Source organism: Onychomys torridus, chromosome 2, assembly GCF_903995425.1.
Source record: "Onychomys torridus chromosome 2, mOncTor1.1, whole genome shotgun sequence".
NCBI lineage: Eukaryota > Metazoa > Chordata > Mammalia > Rodentia > Cricetidae > Onychomys > Onychomys torridus.
This window is the reverse complement of record NC_050444.1, coordinates 79,500,288-79,524,095: the sequence shown is the minus strand read 5'-3', so window position 1 is coordinate 79,524,095 and position 23,808 is coordinate 79,500,288. Positions and strand designations below refer to the sequence as shown.

Genomic DNA, 23,808 nt, shown 5'->3' with positions numbered 1-23,808 from the left:
TCTATTGGCATATGTCCTTTGACCTTGCTTACCTATGTTATTATAGCATCAGTATTGAGAATACTGGACATGTAGAACCAGGGGTCGATCCATAAACCAGTTCCCATTGTTATTGCACAGAATGGTCTGTGATCTTAGAAGTGATACTGCAAAGCTAAACCATCATATTCTAGTTGGACCTGAAATTGTATATATTAGTAGTCCAGCATACCTGACTGCTGACAGAATCTAAGGCAGCTTTGGATGCTATCTTTAATTATGTGGCATACATAAATTTAGTGTTCTCCAAGATAAGTTAGTCTATTATCTTGGAATAAAGCCACTTAACTTTGCTTCTTATTCAAGTCACCAAACTAGGAATATAATCTGGACAGTCATCTTTGCTCCCATTGTAAACTGGAACTTAATGTGTCCTAAATCAAACACCTCCAGGAGAATTACAGGTATGCTTGCAAGTTCCTTGTGAATGATCCCTAAGCTGCTCTTGCAGGTCAGCCTGCTCTAGGGTAGCTGGAAGCAGTCACAGCAAAGGCCCTAGAACTCATTATGAGTTCTGTACACATCTTTAGTGGTCTGTTTGGTGTCTAACTGAGACATGGAGGGGCCAGCACTGAGTGCCCTAAGTGTGTCTTCACTTTCTATTTAAGAATTATTTACATTTGTGATGCAACATTATGCTGTATAGAACTCTACCGTGAGTTTGGCTTGTCTGTAGCATGGATGAGTCTGCAACAGCACGGCATAACCATGCAATCACATCTACTTTATTTAATACTTTAGTCCCTCTGCTAAGGTGAAAGTTGTTATTTGCAGGACACAGTAATCTTTATTAGGCTCTTGCACTGTCTTATTTACTCTGTATATTCTAATGTGCCTGAGGAGGCAGGTTGGCAATCAGAAACAGAAACCAGTATTTATTAGTATAATCTTAAATTTCAATTAGCATTTAAATATTATATAATAATTACAATAACTCGTTAATCACACAGGCTATTTCTATATATTGTTAGAACTCAAATATCTAGTGAGATTTATGAAACAGGTCTTACCTGATGAATTATAATTTGGCAAAGTTAGAACAAGAATGGCTTTTAAACCAGTTAAGGATTCTAGAGTCATTTCAAAGTATTGAAAGTTACTGATCACAGCAAGAAATGAGTCACTTTCATCTGACTTATTGCTAAAACCTTTAACATTTCCATTTAAAAATGGCTTTAAATCTAGTTGTGGATATTACTCCTATAATCCCAGCATCTGGGGGCCTGAGCAGTAAAATCATGAATTTCAGACCAGCCTGGGCTACATGTTGATTACTTGTATTTTTTAAAAAAGTACTTCAATTATGAATCTTAAAAAATGTAAAATATTTTAAAGAACTGAGATACTAAGTAATGCTGCTGTAGCTTTGACTTATTTGTAGTGACCCATGTTAGGTTTAGAGAGAGAGAAAGCAAAGTCGGGATGAAATAAAGTTGTATTTCCTTACTAGCTGACATGGGAAATATGTCTTCAAAATGATTCACTAAAAGCAAATATTTTTGCTTTTATTGGGCATGGCTGGCTGAAGCATTTCTCTTATTTCCACTTCAGGATAAATATCTACAATCTGAAGTATATTATTTTTTAAAAACCTTGATAAATTTCAAAATTGCCCTGATTTCTTGTTTTCTATCAAATGACCAGATTTTTGGCTTGTGTGGATGAACTGTGTGGTTTAGATCTAAAAATCTAGCTTTCAGTTGACCCATGTTGTCAATTGAATATCAAGAAAACTTACCATTGCCATCCTCATTTATGTTCCATATGAACTGAGAAACAATATAATCAATTCTCCATTTCAGTGGAGATGGGAGGTTTGGGATATGAGGGCTTGTAAATCAATAGTCTCTCCCCTACCAGTGCCCATAGCTTCTTAGCTACTAATGAGCTATGGTTGACATTAACTCTCATACACATTTCATCCTTTTTCCTCTGCACTCCAAAATTGGCACACAAATTTTACACATAACCCCCATTACCTACCAAAATTTAGGGGCTTGATCTAAATTTAAGACCTTGTCACTTCTGGAGAAAGTAGGGCCAATAGGATTTTTGTGTAGTTCTAATTCTTAGCGACAGAGAGACTAGAATTTCTATAGATAATGGACTCAAGGATAGAAATTTACATAAAAATAGTATTAGCCAGGCAATGGTGGCGCATACTTTAATCCCAGCACTCAGGAGGCAGAGACAGGTAAATCTCTGTGAGTTCAAGGTCAGGCTGGTCTACAGAGTGAGATCCAGGACAGGCTCCAAAGCTACACAGAGAAACCAAGATAGATAGATAGATAGATAGATAGATAGATAGATAGATAGATACATAGGTAGATAATATAAAAAAAGAAGTGATTGTGATGGCTGATCCTTACTGCTAACTAGATGTAGAATCACCTAGAAGACTGATGAAGCACACTCATGGGTGTGTGTGACTGAGGATGTGTCCAGAGGGCATTAACTGAAAGGGAGGAAGGCTCACCTTGAATGTAGATGGTACCACCAATGGGCTTGGGGTCCTGACACAAGAGGGGAAAGAAGAGAGCAAATAAGCACCAGTATTCCCTGCCTCTGCTTTCTGGTCAGCCATGAAGTAAGCAGCTGTCTCATGCTTGCTCCTCCTACCCCGGAACTTTTACCCAGGCTCACAGGACTAAGCTCATGGACTGAACCCTCTGAACCCATGAACCAAATGATATTCTTTCACCCTTAATTGACTTCTATTTGGCATTTGGTTGCAGTGATGAGAAAATTAAGTAATATAGAAAATATTCTGCCCATTGTCAGTGTCACACCCAGACATATCACTTTAAACCACAATGTCCCATCCTTGTCCCACAAAGGCTCTTGTCCAAATGCATTCAGTCTGTCTCTTTGAGCCCCAGAGTCTTAAAAGTTCTACATTGTTTGAAAGGCCAAATTCAGTCTCAATTGTGACTCAAGGCAGTCTCTTACTTGAACTTCTGTAAAGTCAAAAAGAAAATACATACTGCCAGTATATACAATGGGACAGAGTGAATATTCCCACTCTGACATGGAGAGAAGAGTATAGAAAGGAAGGATGAAACCAAAGTAGAGCCCAAACCCAGAAAGGCAAACGCTAAGTCCTGTAGTTTCACCCTCAGCCTCTGAAGCATGCAGTATTCTGATGTATGCTCGTTCCATGGGGCTTGGGCAGCACATGACTACTGCCTTTATTAGTTAGGGGTTCTATTGCTGTGATGAAACACCGTGGCCAAAAAGCAACCTGGGAGGAGAGGGTTTATTTTGCTTACATTTCCACATTACAGTCCGTCATAGAAAGCAATCAGGACAGAAACTCAAGCAGGGCAGGAACCTGGAGGCAGGAGCTGATGCCAAGGTCATGGTGGAGTGCTGCTTACTGACTTGCTTCTCATGGCTTTCTCAGACTGCTTTCTTGTAGAACGCAGCACCACCAGCCCAGGGATGGCACCATCCGCTTTGAGCTGGGTCCTCCCCCATCAATCACTAATTAAGAAAATACCCTCCAGGCTTCCCTGCCTACAGACTGATCTTATGAGGTTCCCTCCTCTCTGATGACTTTAGCTTGTGTCAAGGTGACAGAAGACTAGCCAGGACACTCTCTTGGCTCCACTCATTGCCTACAGTTCTCCTCGTAGATGATCTGTATATTGGCAACTCCAGCAACCTGAGGTCTTCACTAATCAGCTTCATAGATCTGCTCAGAGGCTCACTGCAGGACATCCAACCCTGTTTGATATATCATTACCTGGCCTCCACCTCTTCTTTTTAAAACGTGGCTGAAGCTTGCATGATCCCATAGCTTTTCTATTCTGTATGCCTGAAAATCCAGCATCGTGGAGATGATGCCAAGGTCTGCTGCCAGTTAAAGCAGGAGTCCCGCCTCCTTGGACCATGGCTCTAGCAGTGTCTGAGGAAGTAGGAACTTGAACTCAGGGATCCATTTCCCTTGATGGCCCTGTGGGAGGGAGCAAGGTGCCTCATCACTCTCTTCTCAAAGGAAAGTCTTTCAGTGAGCTTTGCACCTGAGAGCCTGTGATATTTGGAGTCTATCCAATACCGAGATGCCGAAAGTATCTTTCATATGGCCCCGTATGACGTGCTTACCTTCTCTTTAGTGGTGCTGATCTCTCTAACAGCCCCAACCTCATTGTCTATCAAGTTAAACCAACCTTTTCTAGCCAAATTGCATATTTTTCGCATCTTCCCACTCTGCTTTTTTTTTTTTTTTTATCCCAACTAGTAGTCACAAGTAATCAATTTCCATGTTATGTTTGTCATTGCTCAACCAAATATCTGTCAGGAACAGTTGAAGCGAGGAAGGATTTGTCTTGGTTCCTGGTCTCAGAGAGTTCAGTCCATAGTTGCTTGGCCCCATGTGCTCGGGCAACACATTATAGAGGTAGGAGCACATGGCAGGGAACAGCTCTTCACCACCTGGCTGGTAAAGGAACAAGGACAAGGAATCTAATGCTCATTTGCTTTCCCATTCTCTCCTTTTATTCTGTCAGGGATCCCCAGCTATGGGGTGGTACCACCCACCCAGCCCTCAGTTCACAGAAATGCCCTCACTGATACACCTTTGCTGTGTGTGCCTCACTAATCTCCTAGGTGATTCTGAATCCAATCATGTTGCTGATGAAGATTGAGCATCACAGTAATTTTTAGCAAGCAGGACTAACTGAGGAATTTATTAATACCAAATCTTTCAGGGAAGGAAAAAGTAATTCGAAATTTGGTTTATACAACTCTACTTCAGTTTTATGCATTTACAAAATAGAGTTCATTTTTACTTGCATTTATATGAAAAAAACTTAGAACAGTACTCTTCTTAAAATTGTTATACAAAACAGTCAATACTATTGATGAGTTAAACTTCTATTCTCCTTTTACAGCAATTTGCTTAGTGCCGGAGAATCAACTAACGAATACTGTATGCTGTGGCAAGTGGGAAGCTGCAGAAACTCTCGGGTCTCTTTCTTGCTGACAGGTACAGAACGCTTGCTACTGAATAGTAAGTAGAGTGCAAAGAGTACACATGTGAGATGCTTTTCTTTGCCCATTCCATAACATGAAATAGGGAACATAATACAAATCCAGTTATCTTTTAGAGGCTCTTTAGATAAACAAGGGATCAATCTGGCTGACTTTCTCATAGTTCTTATCTGTAAAATCCAGAAAAATATCTAACACATACACTTGTATGTTGTGTAAAGAATTTGTATTTTTTTAGTCTGTAAATTAGTTGCAAAAGGTATTCTACATAGCTAATGTTAAAAGTAATGTAAAAGTTTTCCATTTTTCAAGCATTCTAAGAAGGATGGTTTAAAATCTTTAACAAAAAACATTTGTAATTTAATAAAATAATTTTTGAGTGGAATAACCCCCTCCAAGGCTCTCTCCTTATTTATACAATTAGAATAATAGTGATAGTGTTGTCTATTTTCTAAAAGCATGGGTTTATATAAAGACAAACACAGATATAAAAGTAGAAACCTGGAAACAAGGTGTGGGATATAGCTCCGTGATCCATGCACAGGGTAGCAATGCAAAAAACTCTGGGTTTAATTCTCAGAACTGAAAAACTCCCCACCAGGAAACATTTCACATGTCCATTGAATAAATGAGTGGATTAGCAAATTGTGATAGACATATAAGGTGAAATACTACCAACTAATCAAAAGAAATGAACAACTCCACCTTATTTCTGAAATAACAAAATTTTAGATATGGAAAACTGACTAGTGAGTGCCGGGGACTAGTGTTCATAGGAGGGTAAGCAAGAGAGAGGAGGATGTGGGCCTGAAGGCAGGTGGGAGGACCCCTCGGACTGAACTGTTCAGTGTATCGAGTATAATGAGGGATGCACAAGTCTAGGTAGGTGATAAAACTACACACACACACACACACACACACACACACACACACACACACGCACACACGCACACACGCACACACGCACACATACACACAGGAATAGGCTAAGCTAAGACAACGTGAACAAGATTGATAGGTTGCTACAGTGCCATTCTCCTGGTTGTGTGATTATAACTGGAGGAAACAGGAGAGTATATATCTCTGCATTGTTTCTTATAGTTGCATTAGATCTATAATTATTTTTATCTTTTAAAAAAGGATAAACTATTCACACAACATACATGATTCTCAAAGTCATTATGCTGAATTAAAGAAACCAGACCAAAAAGAATTCATACAGTATCAGTTCATTGACCTAAACTTCTGGAAATTCTGCAGTGGCTGGAAGCAGAACAATGGGGTGGAGTGAAGAGAGGTTTTAAAAGGTGACCTTATGAAGAGACATGAGAGAGTGTTGGAGGACTGAACTCAGGGCTCACGCATGCAAGGCAAACACTCTACCCACTGAGGTACATCCCCAGCCCTAAAAAAATTTATTCAGTCTTTGGGAATATCAAGAAGTTAAAATAGCCAGGCATGGTGACACACATACCTTTAATCCTAGCACTCAAGAAGCAGAGGCAGGCAGGATCTCTCTGAGTTCAAGGCCAGCCTCATCTACAGAGCAAGTTTAAGGACAGTCAGAGCTGTGTAGAGAGAGTCTCAAAAGAAGAGGAAGAAGAGGAGGAGGAGGAGGAAGAAGAAGAAATTGTGTGGTTTCCATTGTTAAACTAACTTGGACTTACACACATATTAACATTTTGAAAACAAAATACCAGATATAGCCTCAAATTTCACCTTTCCCAAAGTGTGAAAATGTGTTTCATTAAGAAATTTCAGTGTGAGTCCAAATGTTTTTCATTTCTTTTTCCCTGTGTTTGTTTTCAAGTTCCAAGATGTCAAGAGCCCAGCAGTCAATATTCTCTTGCAGACATGAGGAATATCTTTTCTAGCAAAGGAGACAGCCTTGTGATTAGCCCTGCAAAAGCAAAGAGGTGGAGACAAGCAAGACTAAATCCAATACTGGCCGACACCTTGGAGCATCTGAAGGCATATTTGTGTCACAGTGGTCTGTCTTCCCAGGAGACTAAGCTGGGGGTCTTCCTGCCTACAAACATGCTTCAGCTGGGCCGTGAGTACAGGATAGTAAAGACTCCTTTGACCATTTCATGAGAAGATGTCTGACACTGGGCTTCTCCTCCATGGTTGCGAAGACATTCACAAAGCCTCGACACTGCACATATGTGTTATATATTCGCCCTGCCAGTTTAGGACTTTTGGCCCTCCAGGGCTCTAAATTCTTCTCAGAAAAATAGAGCAGTTTAATTAACTAATCCTAAAACCCTATTCTGCCTAAAATCTGCAGTCTTACTTTTAAAGCTTCTAGCCATTCTTTTCTTTTCTTTTTTTTTTTTTTTTTTGTTTTTGTTTGTTTTTGTTTTTGTTTTTTGAGACACAGTTTCTCTATGTCCTGGCATTCACTCTAGAGACCAGGCTGGCCTTGAACTCAGAGATCTGCCTGCCTTTGCCTCCCAAGTGCTGGGATTAAAGGTGTGCACCACCACACCTGCTCTGTGCCTAGATTCTTCAACTCGGCTTAGCATTGTGAGATTCATCCATGCTATGTATAGCACTAATACATGTATTTTATTGATATGTACTTATTATGCGTACTTAACCAGAGTGTGACCATCTCCTCAGAATTTATTCCCAATTTTTTAGTGTTGTGAGTAAAACTCCTTTGACTGTTTTGTGCAACACGTCTTTCTTATGGGCACGGTATTATTTTTCTTGAAAGGATATACAGAAGTAAAATTGCTTATTGTTATTGTAGGTGTTACAGGTTTTACAAGAAAGTATTAAATTGTTTTCCAAAATTATTTCACCATTGTACATGCCCACCATTAATGTGTGAATTTCAGATACATGGAAGCAGCCTTTCTAATGGACATGTATAAGGCTCTTGTGGCGTTATTCTGTGTTTCTCTAGCACATAATAGTGCTTAGTATCTTTACAGACTTAGTGGCCAGATTTATTACAATAGAATTTGCCACACAATTTAAAATGCATCAGTCAGTGGGTCTTCATAAAGCCAGACGTGTAGAGTCATCACCACAGACTGTTCCCTGTCTGTATGCAGTTGCCTCTTTGAGATAGCCTGTATAAATAAAAACTGTCAAATATTGGTCTGTTGTGACTGGCATATTTTAATCAACATCATGATTCATCTATATTGTAGGGTGTGTGTAATGTTCAAACCTTTTGCCAACTTTTTAATTAGGTTTCTTTTTAAATGTTCATTTATAAGAATTTAAAAATATTTTTTGGATTCAGCCCTTTGTCCAAGGCTGTGACTCATTATAACCTATTAGCAACAGAGCTTTACCGGAGTTCCTTCTTTGCCTCGTAATTGAACTCCTAGTATTGAGAGATGGTTGCCAGGCAGTGATGAGGCACGCCTTTAATCTCAGGACTCAGGAGGCAGAGGCGGGTGGATCTCTGTGAGTTTGAAGCCAGTCTGGTCTACAAAGTGAGTTCCAGGATAGTCAGAGCTACACAGAGAAACCCTATCTCAAAGAAAAGAAAAGAGATGATAAACTTTTATGGTTTTTTAAGCTTATTTTATTTAGAAGCAAAAATGCATTTTCCAAACAATAAACAAACAACACCTAAGGATAAAATTATGTTACTAGGAATCTATAACCAAAAGTTATTCATTTAGGTATAGAAATCATTTGGGTGTCTTTTATCTTCTTGTTTCCAGCCTGGTTAGAACATCAGAATTGTCCCTTGCCCATCGTGCCTATGAGTGCGAAATCTACCAGTGTTCCCAGATTATGTCCACAGAAGAGACCATTTTCAGAAAAAGAAGTGCCGCATCTTTGTTTGTCTGATGAATGTGTCTCTGTGAAAAAACCGAAAAAGGGAGAAAATCCAAAGAATGACCAAGAACTAGCTGATGGAATAATTCAGAAGACAGACAACTGTCATGTTGGATTTGATATGTCTGATGAATGTGTCTCTGTTAAAAAACCAGAAAAGGAAGAAAATCCAAAGAATGACCAAGAACTAGCTGCTGGAATAATTCAGAAGACAGACAACTGTCATGTTGGATTTGATATGTCTGATGAATGTGTCTCTGTTAAAAAACCAGAAAAGGAAGAAAATCCAAAGAATGACCAAGAACTAGCTGCTGGAATAATTCAGAAGACAGACAACAGTCATGTAGGACCATATAACTCTGTGCCATCTGTTGAATCAGCTTCCTCCTTACGGGTCAAGGCATCTTACAATAAAAAACAGAATGACTTGGACCTTTTGAGCGAGTTTATTACTCTGAGAAGTAAATACAAGACTTTGACTTCAGATGCTGAAGTCACAGGCCATGACCAAAACAGTGGTGGGTAACAGTAAAACTTTGGGGTAGACACATAGACTGGGCACTGTCTGTTATACAAATGCCAGGGAGTTAAAGCTCTTCTAAGAACTGTATAGTTTTTCATAGACAAGGAAAGTGCCATTGACACTCCTTATAAACAGAGATAGATATGTAGGTATAGATTTAGATATAGATATATGAATATGGATATAAATGTGCTTTCAAAGATTAAAAAGCACATTTTAATTAGTAACAAAGCCATTCCTTATAAAACTTGCTTTGTATAGCTTGGATATAAGCTTAGTATTCCTAACTTGATCATTCTCTCATGCTTTTTTTTAATTAACGTACAATCTTATGTCAGTATTTTCAAGAATTTCAAACATTTTCTTTTTAACACTATCATTTCCCCCTTCCCATCTCCAATCAGATCCATCCTCCACTTCATACCCACCCAACTTTGTGTCCTCATTTGTTAAAAGGTTTCTTTATTTTGTTTTATGTGTATGGGTCTTTTGTTTGCATGTGTGCATATGCACTGCATGAGTCCTAGTGCCCATGGAAGCTAGAAGAGGGTGCTTGGTCTCTTGGAACTGGAGTTACAGACATGGGAGCTGCCATGAGTATACTGGCCAATGAACTTGGGTCCTCTGCAAGAGCAGTAAGTGTGCTTCATCTCTGAGCCACCTCTCCAGACCCACCTTTTTTTTTTTTTTTTTTACCCATTGGACCCCATTAGTGCTACCTATGTGCTCTTAAGTGGTGGCGTCCTTTGGAGCTTGGTTAGACCTACCAAGGGCTGCACTCTCCCAGCAGCTATCAGTTACTAGTAGCTCCTCAGTTAGGGCTTTATCTTAGTACTTTAACACACTTCAGTGTGTACTTACACATTTTCCATATTTTCTCATTTAATTGCTTATTGCTCTTTCTAATATTATCAAAGTTTCTATTTGAGTTGTAATTGTCATATATTTCCTGCTTCTAATCATATCAAAAATAGTACAGTGTCATATCATTTCACTTCTAGTTTTAAAAAAAATAGAACTCAGGCTGGAGAGATGGCTTAGTGGTTAAGAGCACTGGCTGCTCTTAGAGTACCTGAGTTCGATTCCCAGCACCCACATGGCAGCTCACAACTGTCTGTAACTCCACTTCCAGGGGATCTGACACCTTCATACCAACACACATAAAATAAAGTTAAGTAAATTATATTAAAAAAAATAGAACTCTAGAATAATTTTTATTTCAGACAAGGTCTCACTATGTAGCTATACTAGAATTCACTCTGTAGGCCAGTCTAGCCTTAAACTCACAGAGATCCAACCTCTGCCTCCTAAGTGCTTCAATTGAAGGTGTGCAACACCACACCTGGTGCATTCTAGAATAATTTTGATAGACTTTCCCTTGGCGAAATTGGTACAAAAAGTGTTTATGTTGCTTAGAGTATAATTTGGCCTTGCAGTCCTATGTTCTATCTGTGGAGACAAGATTTGGTTCTTGGTGTCATGTAGTTGTGTCCAATTTTCCAAAAGGTGGGACAGTCATTTATAAATGTGCTGAAGCTCATTACTGAATGTACGTTAAGGAAATGAACTTCCCCCAAAGAAGGAAATAGTCTCAGATTGTCTTACTAACTTTCTCAAAAACTTCAATAATTAATATCACTTGACTGTATCTATTCAGATTACTTTAAATTAACTGGCAGTATTACTTCAAGATGATATAATCTAATTTAGATATTCTCCAAATTATACTTGGGATTCTTTATTTTTATTTAAGGCAGGATCTTTCTGTGTAGCCATGTCTGGCCTCAAATTTGTAATCCTCCTGCCTTAGCCTTCCAAGTGCAGGGTTTGTAGGCATAGTCACCATGTCCCACTCCATTATCATACTTTTAACCTCAGGTTGGTAATACAGTCTTAAAAGTATCTTATAATCATATTATTGGTGGGTGACAATATTTTAGTTAAAATAGCTGTGTGCATACATACATGAATCCCCTATAATACCTAAAAAAGAAAAAAAGACCCTAGCATTTATTAAACACTGTATCAGGTACTGAATTGCATATTAAAAGAGGGGTGGATGCCAGGCGATGGTGGTGCACACCTTTAATTCCAGCACTTGGGAGGCAGAGGCAGGCAGATCTTTGTGAGTTCTAGGCCAGCCTGGTCTACAGAGCAAGATCCAGGAAAGGCGCAAAGCTACACAGAGAAACCCTGTCTCGAAAAACCAAATAAATAAATAAATGAATAAATAATGAATGAATGAATGAATAAATAAATAAATAAACAAGTAAAAGAGGGGTGGTTTGTTTGGGCTGGAAGTAAGGCAGGCAGCTATGGAAAACTTCATGTAGAAGATGGCTTACCTGAGGGTAAGCAGTAAAAACTGGTATCCCAAGAAAGGATGGAGACCTTAGAAGGCTTGGAACCCAGGAGAAGGTTTTAAGTAGAAAGACAACTCTGGAAAGGCACGGAGGTGAGTTATGTGTCCATAACTGGGTGGCATTTGACCCCTGTACCTAAGGTAGGATCCTAGCCCATGTTGACATATGAGGACACCCAGGCCGCTGTCAGAATTGGGGCTGAATTCTGACCAGATGCCAAAGTTTTCCCACTTCGGTCATCCACTTTGTACTCAGCACAGCGTTAGGTTCACTGCTGTGGATAATTTGTTTAACTTAGTCTCAATGTACTTCCATGAAGAAATTTAGCAACTGATATTGAACACTGTGTTAAAGTGAACAATTTAATGTTTTTGCTAGAATTTCAAGATGAAGAAAAGTGTTCTCTGACTCTTCAAGAAGAAAGTCCTGTTGTTTCTAATAACAAAACTCCAAAGGAGAGAAATCAAGAAAGAACAGATAATGTCATTGAGATTCAAGCATCAGGTATGCAGTATGCTTTCAAGATTGCATTCTCTTTCACTTGAGTTGGAAGTCCTCTCCCGGATTGGTAGAACGTACCTTATTTTCCTGTAATTGTCTTTATTTGTTTCAGAAACTTAATTCCATTCCTACGTTCAAGTTTCTTCCAGACATGGGATGCCTGTGCACATCCATGTCTTTCTCCCATAGTCATGCTCCAGCCCACTAACTGCTGTTTCTGCCTTCATTAAAACTAGAGCCTCGTCCGACATCCATGTGAGAAGACTGAACTGCAGGAGTCCTCAGTCTCTTCTTACATAACACATGATGACCTGTTCTCTCGCCCACTGTCAGGGTAATAAAGGTGGTTATCAGAGACAGCGCACTGACCTTTTCACACACCCTGACTTGGATGCTGTTATTTTTCAGACACCCAGTGCCAAGCATACTGTCTCCTAGAAGCAGCAGCGACTCCCGTCCTAAACAAACTTGCTTGCCTCTGTACTTACCCTGCTGCTAATTGGAAATTTGCCACTGTCATATTTGACCAAACAAGATTCTTCTTAAAGGAACAAGAAAAAATAATAAATGATGCTGTTCACCAAGGTGAGTACAAATCAGATCCAGACTACTTGAGGAGGCACATTTTTACAACTGTAGCAATGCAGACCTCAGACCTGGAAGAAACCTTAACTGTAATTTAGCATGTAATACCCACGTTTTGGCCAAGCCCAGAAGATTCTCAATGAATCTCTTAAATGATATGTATTATTTAATAGATCTCCATCTACAAAAATGAAGTTAACCCCATAACTATTCACATTGGAACTAGTACTTGGCCCTGCTCTGACCATGCCCAAACAGAATTGTAAAAACAAGATCTAGTGAACTTAACTGCATCCCATAATGAAACACAAGATTTATATAAACATAAACATAACCAGCACCCAACAACATAAAACTAATGAGATCTAGTGTAAAGTCATATCGCCAGACAATAAAGAAGCAGGAAATACAACTCATAAATAATGAGAATAATTTATTGAAATAAACCTAAACCAAAGATACTAGAGTTATCAGAGGTGGCTGAAGCTCATGATAACTGTTCCTGCATATTCAGAAGGGGCTTTTGGCACCTGACATAACCATATCCAGTAATTACTGTTGTCATGGCTGGCCTCTAACACTGTGGTTCTGGGGAAGGAGAGAATAAGCAACGATTTTAGAATAATACAGTAGACTTCTACTCTTCCTTATCCATATGAGTGCCCATTCCCACTGCTCATGCCATGGATGGAGAACTTCTCTTAGAGTTATTGCTGTCCCTGCTGGGGCATGCACACTGGGGTTTGTAGTTGCCTATGGTATAGGCCAGGACATACTAATAGGAAAAATAGGAAACTTACCTTTTGTTGAGTGACATTTTGAAATCTAGCCTCCTTCTCCAGTCTGCCTGCGACCATTCATTTTTAAGTCTGGTGTGGTATTCCATGTGCCCTGTCTTATCTGGACCTAGTTTTGTTAGTAAAGTCAATTTTCTAAATTCATTAAATTATACATATGTTAACAAATTAGCACTTCTAAAAATAATACAGGTGGGCTGGAGAGATGGCTCAGTTGTTTTAAGAGCATGTGCGTCTCCTACAGAGGACCTAGGTTCAGTTACCACATGGTGGTGCCTACCACCTGTATCTAGGTTCTAGGCGATCTGTAACCTTCTTGTGGCCTCTGCCTGCTCCTGCACGCACATGGTGCACATAAACTCATACACACATATACTCTTAAATAAAAAATAAATAAATCTTTGCTGGATATGATGGTTCATGACTTTAGTCATGCAATTCAGGAAGCAGGTGGATCTTTGTGAATTTGAAGCCATCTAGGGCTACAAAGTGAGACCCTGAAACAACAAAAATAAAGCAAAATTGGGCCAGCAAGATGGCTTAGCAGATAAAGGTCCTTGCTGCCAAGCCTGGTGACTTGAGTTTGATTCCCAGAACCCACATGCTGGAAGGAGAGACAGACGCATGCAAGTTGTCTTCTGACCCCCACGCATGTGGGTGGCATATGCGTGTCCTCCTCTCCCCATCTCACACTTGTACATGTAGAGGAATCCAACCATTCCTCAGAAAGTTCCAGAAGTGCATAGAATACATTAAGTAGGCAGTTGGCTCATCCCTCTGAATACTTCTCTTATGTGAGTCATATCTCTGAGCTAACACTTTGAGATATCTATTTCCATTTCAAAGTATTTCTTTTTTTATAAAAAATCTCTGCTTCTATCTTAACCAAATGGCAAGTTACTAATTTAATTTTCTTCTTGGTTGGAACTATTGTTGTTTTTTTTCCTTCAAAAAAAGTAAACATAATTGAATATTCTTTGCCAATAGGGGATGAGCTGGGCAGTCAGCTGTCTGGGCTTAGTGCTATCCTGAGCATCACTTATCCTCACTAAAGCTGTGTCCTCCTCCATAATGAGGATCACAGTAATCCTGACAGGATTATTAGAGAGTCGATGAAGTAACCTGCTTATCTAACACAGCCTAACAACAGTAAGCACTCGCTAATAGATACTAGCTATTATTATCAAGCAAATTTGATACATATTCTAAAACTTTAATGTGTTAACTATGTTTTTGCTTGTATAGGTAAAAATGATGACAGAGAAATAACATTCAGGCACGCTGCTCTCTTACATCTCCTGGTAACAATTAGAGACGTCCTTTTAACATGCAGCTTGGAGACAGCATTAGGTTGGTAGGAAATTTTTTATTTTTGTTTTCTTCTTGTTGAATAGTCCATCTGAAATAACTTTACTTTTCTGAAAAAGATATACTTCTTGAAAAATTATGTAGCCTTCTTGCCTCTTATACTGATCAACATACATTTTGTCATAATTATTAATGGGACACACACACACACACACACACACACACACATATATATATATATATATATATATATATATATATATAGTATATTATACACATTTCAGTACTAAGAATCAAACTCAGGGCCCCTTAATACTGTAATACTAAATAAGCAGTCTATCACTAAGCAAGACTCTCAGCCCAGACTGGAACTATATATATATATGTATATGTGTATATATATGTGTATATATGTATGCATATATTGTTTATGCTGGTAGTCTAGGTCTGAATTGCAGAGTTCTGATGGCTTTATACATATATGAATGTATAATCATAATTATGTACTGGTTTTTAATGTGAGAGTTGACATTTTGTCATATACATTTTAGGTCCTTAGTATATGTTTGCAACTTTGCCTTAAAAAGTAAGAACTAGCTATTGCTATACAAAATAATTTAGCCCTTACTGTACTGGGCTAAAAGAGATTGAAAAGAGGTGCTACTGGATTAGACTTGTTTTTTAAGTTAGTTCTGGGCCTAGAGAGATGGCTCAGTATTTAAGAGTACATACGTTCTCGCAGTGGACCCCAGCTCAGTTTCCAGCCCCATGTTGAGCCGCTCCAGTGGGATTCTTGCCTCTGACCTCCACAGCACCGGCACTCATGTGCATTTACCCCCAAACATACACATACAGAAATTTGGAGGAAGCAGAGTTTCTCTGTGTAGCCCTGGTAGTCCTGAAACTCACTCTGTTGACCAGGCTAGCCTCAAACTCAGAGATCCACCTGCCTTATCTCCTGAGTGCTGGGATTAAAAATGTGTGCCGCCATGCCTGGCCTACAATCAATCTTTTTTAAAATGTTAAGACCAGACAGCAGTATTAAGAATCAGTAATGAGCCAGGTAGTTGGTATTACACACCTTTAATTCCAGCACTTGGGAGGCAGAGACAGATGGATCTCTGTAAATTGAAGGCCAGCCTGGTCTACAGAGTGAGTCCCAGGACAGCCAAGGCTACACAGAGAAACCCTGTCTCAACAAACAAAACAACAGCAATGAATCAGTAATGAGAATCAGATTTGAAAAAAATTGAAAAAGGAGGTAAAACATAAGTCAATATCTTGGGGTTGGGGAGAGGGCTCAGAGGTTAGGAGCACTGACTGTTCTTCCAGAGGACCATGGTTCAATTCCCAGCACCCATATGACAGCTCACAACTGTCTATAACTCTAGTTCCAGTGATAAGATAAAAAGGTCAATTATTGAATCTACTTTTAAAAAGGAACTACTTGTTTTAAATAGGATAAGTAATGAAATTTTTTGTCTGAGTTTATCAAATGTTACTGGAGTGGACATTGTTAATATATATAATGGAGTTTTTCATCTGAATCTGTCAAATGTTAATGGACTAGACATTGTCAATGTAATTCTTGATTATAGATATATTGTATATACTTATTGGATATAGCATTTCTTGTATTAGTTATATGTTTTTTTAAATTTTAGACAAAAAAGGAAAAATGTGGTGATATTGTGTTCCCCAAAATATTGTGCACCCTAATAAACTTATCTGGGGTCAGAGAACAGAACAGCCACTAGATATAGATGCCAGAAAATGGCATACACACCTTTAATCCTAGTGTTCTGGAGGCAGAGATCTGTCTGGATCTCTGTGAGTTCAAAGCCACACTGGAAACAGTCAGGCATGGTGACACATGCCTTTAATCCCAGGAAGTGATGGCAGGAAGCAAAAAGGTATTTAAGGCGTGAGAACCAGGAACTAGAGCCTGGTTAAGCTTTTAGGCTTTTGAGCAGCAGTTCAGCTAAGACCCATTTGATTGAGGACTCAGAGGCTTCCAGTCTGAGGAAACAGGATCAGCTATGGAATTGGTGAAGTGGGGTTAGCTGTAGCCTGTTCTGTCTCTCTGCTCTTCCAGCATTCACCCCAATATCTGGCTCCAGGTTTATTTTCATTAATAAGACCTTTGAAGCTTCGTGCTACAGTTCCAGGGGATCCAACACCCTCACATAGACATACATGTAGGCAAACACCAATGCACATAAAAATAAATAAACAAAAAGTAATCATTAAAAACAAAAACAAAAAAATAAGTCAACCTAAAAGTTACCTGTCAGCCTCGCAGTACTAATATAAAAATTGACATGCATGTTCATGTAAAACATATGGAATAAGAAGTAAATATTTTAAGTTATTATTTCATTAATTACCCAAATATCTTTTTGAAAATTTTATGTATATGAGTGCTCTATCTGCATATACAACTTTATGCCAAAAGAAGGCATCAGATTCCACTAGAGATGGTTATGAGCCACCATGTGGTTGTGAGCTTGTCAAAAAGAAATTCTTGGGATAAAAATCTAGATTTTCTAAATATGAACATTCAAGGACAAGATTTAGGCTCTTTCATGTTTACGTTGCCCTTTGTAGACAGGTATGGTTGGATATGCTTATAATGCCAGCTTTTGGGGAGGTTAAAATGCTCCCTTGAGCCCTGGAATTTGAGACCATCCTACAGAACATATTAAGATTCTGTCCTATGTGCATGATTTAGACTCCAGTGTTTTGGCAGATGCACAAAATAATTATGAATAAATACCATTTATTTTACCCTGTGTTTTTATAATCTAATGAGGTTGCCATGTGCATTAAAAAAACAAAATTCAGGTACAAAGTTGCATAAATTAAATACTAAGAAAATTCCAATGAATAAATATTTCAAAAGGATTTCCATGTAAGTGTAGATTCTGAAGTTTGTAGAAAGAGTGAATTAATACTCAATAAGCAGGAAGCAGGAGAAAATAAGATATATTAAACATATGGAGATATGTACAAGTAAATTAATGTTATATAGCTTAAAAAGAGACATGTGGTATTGATTTATTAACTTCACCCAGTTTTAAAGACATTATATGTTTGACAAGGAAGATATGTTTATCTGATTTCAGCATTGTACTGATTAATTCCAGAACTACTTGGGAGGCAAAGGCAGATGGATCTCTGTGATGTGAGGCCAGCCTGATCCACATAACAAATTCCAGACCAGCCAAGGATATACAGTGAGACTATGATTTAAAAAAAAAAAAGAAAAGAATAAAAGAAAAATAAAACAGTATTATCCAGCATGTGCATGTATCAAAATATTACATAGTATTCCATAAGCATATATACTTAATAGTATTTATGTAATGGGTATAAATTTAAATTAAAACAGCAACATATTTTATTAAAATCAGAATAGGACTAAATGAAATGTTAACTGTCACTGTTTTTGTTTTCATTTTGTTCATTTTATTTTTATTTTCTGTGTTTGAGTGTTTTGCATTGCCTGTGGAGACCAGAAGAGGCATTAGATTCTCTGGAACTAAAGTTACAGACAATTGTTATCTATCATGTAGGTGCTGAGAACTGATTCTCTATCCTCTGGAAAAACAGCCAGTACTCTTCACCACTGATCCATCTCTCCAGATCTGTTAGCTGTCACTTAAGATTTATTTCCTAGCCAGACATGGTAGTGCACACCTTTTCTCCCAGCACTCAGTAGACAGAGGCAAAGGCAGGAGTTCCAGGCCAGCCTGATCTACATAGTGAGTTCCAGGATGGCCTGGTCTATGTAGTGAATTCCAGGACAGCCCAGGCTACATAGAGAGACCCTCTCTCAAAAAAACAAAAAAATGAAAAGATTTATTTTCTTTTAGTGATTTTTGCCATGTAGTTATAGACAAAGACATTAAAGGGTTTAATATTTTTCCCTAATTTTCTTTAACAGGATATTTGTCGAAGGCAAAAGATATCTACAAAAGTGTGTTAGATTCCTGCTTGGATAACATTTGGAGACAGCTGAAAACTTTACAGTTTATTATGGAAAAAGGGCCAAAAACCAACTATAAGATCCAAGAATTGCAATGTCAGATACTAAGCTGGTTGCAAAGTCAACAGCAAATTAAGGTTGGATATTGAGCTAATGCAGATAAAGTAATTAATATGAATAAGGGCCCCCTTATTTATGATTTTATGCATTTAACTTTGAAGTTATAAAATAGGCTGTTTGGCTCTTGACAATTTCCTCCTCAAGTAAGATAATAGTATCTCAGATGCAGAGAAAGGGGATTTGTGTCATTATTCATTGCCTTCCAATTTAAAATGCTTTAATTTCTATTATAAAGTATTGTCATGGATTGGTTCTCCCCGCCTGGTATTTATACAAGATCATGGAAATTTACATCATAATATAACTACAATAATTTATTTGGGGGAAATAATCTAGAATCTCATCTGACATGATATTATAAAAAATACCTTATGTTTTTTTTATTTTCTCACATAACCTACATCGATTATGTGAGAGCTGAAGTAATGAAGTTTTAAGGCAAAATACCTCTTTAAACCTAATCTCGCAGAAAAGCATTACAAGTAGTCACCCGAGATCCGAATACAAGTTTATATGGGTTGTTTTCCCTTTCCACTTGGTCACTGCTTTATCCTGGACTTTACAGTTCCTTGAGTGACTTTCACAGGTCGCTAAGTCAATAAATGAGAAATTTGCTATGCTCCCTCTCGAAGAAAAACTGCTTGCCAAGGACAAAAAGGCAGCAGCTGCTTTGTTTCTCCGATAAGTTCAGACTTGGGGGGTTGAAATGAGCAGTATGAAAAGGACTGAGACAACTTGTGCGTGGGTATTATAGAGAGGAACGCCAAGGCACTGCCTCAAAACACTGCCCTCCTTGATGTCTGCTGTTACCCGTGTTTAGAGCAGGAGTATTCACCTTGTAACCCGTGTGCTCCCTTTCTGTTTGTAAGGCTGGGTTCTCTGTGCAGCAGAGGCTGGCCTTGACCTCCAGCTCCTCCTGCCTAGGCCTCCTTAGTGCGGGGGTTCACAGGCTACCACATGTGGGAACTCTGCTCTCATTGTCTGTAGCAAAACTGTGAGGAAGAATAATCCAGCTGGGGATATACCTCAGGGTAGAGCACTTGCTAGCATGTGTGGGGCCCTAGGTTTGACCTCCAGTACCACAAAAAAATAAAAAATAAGTACATAAGAAAAGAATAGTCATTCAGCACTACATGTGGAACTCTTCCTTTTGTCTAGGTACTGATTATACTAAGAATGGACTCAGATGGAGAAAAACAGTTGCTTATTAAAACCCTTAAGAACATAGAAGGTAGGGCATTTAACTTACGCTTCATTTAGTAAATGCTTTCAGTTACACAAATGCACTGATCTAACTTATTGACAGTAAAACACCACAAATTTGTCTTCTCGTAACCTAGGACTCAGTGGGGTTTACCAGTGGTTTGAGTCTCCAGTTGCTCAAACTTTCATTAGTATTTAACTGACAATTTTTAAACCAGTGCAGACTCTTAAGTCTGCTAAATATCTTTAATACTTATATGTATTTTTATTAAGAATTAACTTGTTTTGTAGATTAGTTCCTAGTTGCTACACTGATACTGGCTGCTTAACAACTCAGTTTTATAAACGAAGAAAACATTCATAAAGATTATGTAGCGTACTAGGTCTTATAGGTAGTAATTGAGGAGATAGTATCTTACCAGTTTTCTCGTGTCACTGTATAACTTCAGCTCTGCTCACTGATACCCCCATCAGCCCTTTCTGCTTTGAGCTTAGGAACCCATTGCTTACATGCAGGCAGTTTCTATCACACTATAACTGAAACGTGACTTTCTCCCATAAGCCATTGCTTCCTTTGTAGCCCTCTCATATGGAAGCTGATTATTTTCCTTTCAGATTTTTATTTATTTGTGTGTATGAATGTGAACTCCTACCTATATGATGGAAGAAGAGAACCAACACCTGCAAGTTGCTTTCTGACCTACACACACAAACACGCACACAAATAAATAAATCAGGGAAGTGCTACACAGTATTAGCATGTGATGTGGAGGGGAGGAAATGATTGACAGTTGCAGCACTTGTCTGGGCTTCAGGCTGAGCACCCAGTTCCCTTTGACACTTGCTGTCTTCATTTCAGCATCGTCTGCTGACACAAAAATCTTGACCATACAACTGCAAGTGTTTGAATCTGTCAAACTGACAACTCTCCTCAGCCAGGAGTGGTTTTGTTTGTTTGTTTGTTTTGTTTTGTTTTTCTTTTTTCGAGACAGGGTTTCTCTGTAGCTTTGGAGCCTGTCCTGGACTAGCTCTGTAGACCAGGCTGGCCTCGAACTCACAGAGATCCACCTGCCTCTGCCTCCCGAGTGCTGGGATTACAGGGGTGCGCCACCACTGCCCCGCTTACAGGAGTGTTTTTTTATCTACTGATGGGGAACAATCTGGTTTCATTTTCTACATATTTAAAGATCTAGTAAGGTGCTCACCATGTCATTAATTTGTTTCTAGGATCAGAGCTAGTATAAAACACTCATTTAGACTTTCGATGATGTGAGTCACCTTATGATCTATATAAAAAAATAATACTTGTCTTTATTGCTCCTAAACTATGTGCTACCAAGTAATATTACACATAATGGTTAACATTACTATGTCATTATTATATAATAACTTTGTGAACTTTATAATGTATGGAAGTACACTAATAGATTATAGAATTAATTTAGACTTAGTCTAACTGTTCTTTAATTAGTTATGTCAACCCAAAATAAGCTAGATTAATGTAAGGATACTATAGTCAGAAGTTTTTCTCCAGTCCCACCTGGCCCGCGGTCCCACAGCCACTTATAAAATGATTACTCAGAGGCTTATATTATTTACCAATTGCATGGCATATGGCAGGCTTGTTGCTAGCTAGCTCTTATAACTTAAATTAACCCATTTCTATTAATCTATGTTTTGCCACATGTTCCGTGGCTTACCAGTCTGCTGGCATGTTGTTCCTTGGGCAGCAAGCTGGCATCTGTCTGTCTCTCCTTTCTCTTCCTGTCTATCTGCTTGGATTTCTGCCTTCCTCTAAGCTGCCTTGCCATAGGCCAATGCAGCTTTATCAACCAGTCAGGGCAACACATATTCACAGCATATAGAAAGATATTCTACAGCACTTCCCCTTTTCTGTCTAATCAAAAAGGAAGGTTTTAGGGGTTGGGGATTTAGCTCAGTGGTAGAGTGCTTGCCTAGCAAACACAAGACTCTGGGTTCAATCCTCAGCTCCACAAAAAAAAAAAAAAAAAAAAAAAAGGAAGGTTTTAACTTTAACATAGTAAAATTACATATAATAGAACAGTTATGAAGCAGGAATTACAATTACAATATCTAGTCCATTCGTATTTGGCAAAATTAAAGAAAATATTCTATCCTATATTTATGAGTCTAAAGTTTCATATCTAATTTATCTTTTATCATAACTAAGGAAAAGTATAACTATCTAGTCTTCAGCTATATCAAAGACCCCAGAAGGCTATAATGTTGCCTAAGTAAACAGGAAATGCATTGTAAGCAGCATTTCTGGAAATGACAGAGACAGCTGCCTCACTGGACAGTCATCCAAAGTTCCTCTGTAATGTTGGGGCATCCATCTTCAGCCCATAGGTCTAGAATCTCTCACTTGCTTCTCTCTGTGTCCTGTTGAATGTCTGGCAGTTTCCTCTGTGAAGCAGGAGCCTAAAGGACCATCTCCCCTCACATAGTTCAGTGGTCACCTTCCTATGGGTCCTGCATGTACATTTTATATAACATCCTGTCAAGCAGTCTAGGCAAGATCAGTTTCTTGCCCAAATGGCCATTTTGTGCCAAGATGATAAACTCCATATAAAGTGTCTTTGATGCCCATTTTTCTCTTTGAAGTAAATGGGTGCTGCCAAGAGCAGATGTGTCTCACTATTCAGAGAAGTCTACACTCTTAAAACATTTTAAATGCCATATTCTGTAGGTCTTTAAAGTGTTTGAAGATTACCTACCTAATTGAAATATATCTATGTATACCTAGAAAACTTAACTAACATGACTATAAGTTTGATTATCATGGATGACTAATTATTAATCTATATTTCTTAATTATACATTATAATTTCAAATGAGCTGCATAAACATACCTTAAACAAGAGTAGAAATATACATATAGTATAACAAAAATTAGCTTTAAATTTGCATCAATAAACTAAAATCCATAGGTATACTAAACATTTTAAACAAACTTTAAAAGTAGATTCAATAATCTACTCTTTTATCCTATCATATCTATATCCACCTTTTTTTACAAAGAGATTGTATTTATAATCAACCCTCTTTAAATAAAAATAAACATTTATAAATAATATTTTGGGAATTTGGGTGTAGCTTCTCATACTACTTCCTGCTAGTTGGGGGTGCTAGCAATCTTATGGGGATCCTGAGAAAATTAAGAATTATGGTCAAGTCCTGACTGCAGTAGTCAGTTGCCTTGAAGTTGATTTTGGATATTGGATCATCTGGGCCACAGTGTCATCAGAGACCTTTAAGGGAATCTTGGCTGATCAAACCATGTTAGCCTGGAAGCAATCCACAGGTTCTCATCTTCTATGGAAACAAAAGCAGAACCTCTTTTTCAAAGCAATATATTTTTAGACATAAATTTTGAAGTCAAGATACCTTTAACATATATATATATATGTTTAATTTAGCAGCCTTTACAATCAAATGTCTTTCTGCAGTTAAAAATCCCAGAGACAATATAATCCAGACTCTGTGTAACTTCCATCTTTATGTGGCTTATTTTTTATATTACTTTTACTGTCTCTTTAAATACTTTATTTTTAAAAACATCTA

General features: G+C 38.2%; 1 protein-coding gene across 1 annotated transcript in view; it reads left to right on the top strand.

Moving 5' to 3' along the window:
- Shoc1 (shortage in chiasmata 1) overlaps window positions 1–23,808 on the top strand; it is an 82,906-nt gene that overhangs the window by 30,593 nt on the left and 28,505 nt on the right. Inside the window, 9 exon segments of the mRNA XM_036179886.1 lie at window positions 4,932–5,026; window positions 6,842–7,084; window positions 8,718–8,969; window positions 9,183–9,353; window positions 12,100–12,225; window positions 12,631–12,807; window positions 14,850–14,954; window positions 18,859–19,037; window positions 20,179–20,251. Coding sequence (XP_036035779.1) covers window positions 4,932–5,026; window positions 6,842–7,084; window positions 8,718–8,969; window positions 9,183–9,353; window positions 12,100–12,225; window positions 12,631–12,807; window positions 14,850–14,954; window positions 18,859–19,037; window positions 20,179–20,251 — 1,421 coding nt within the window.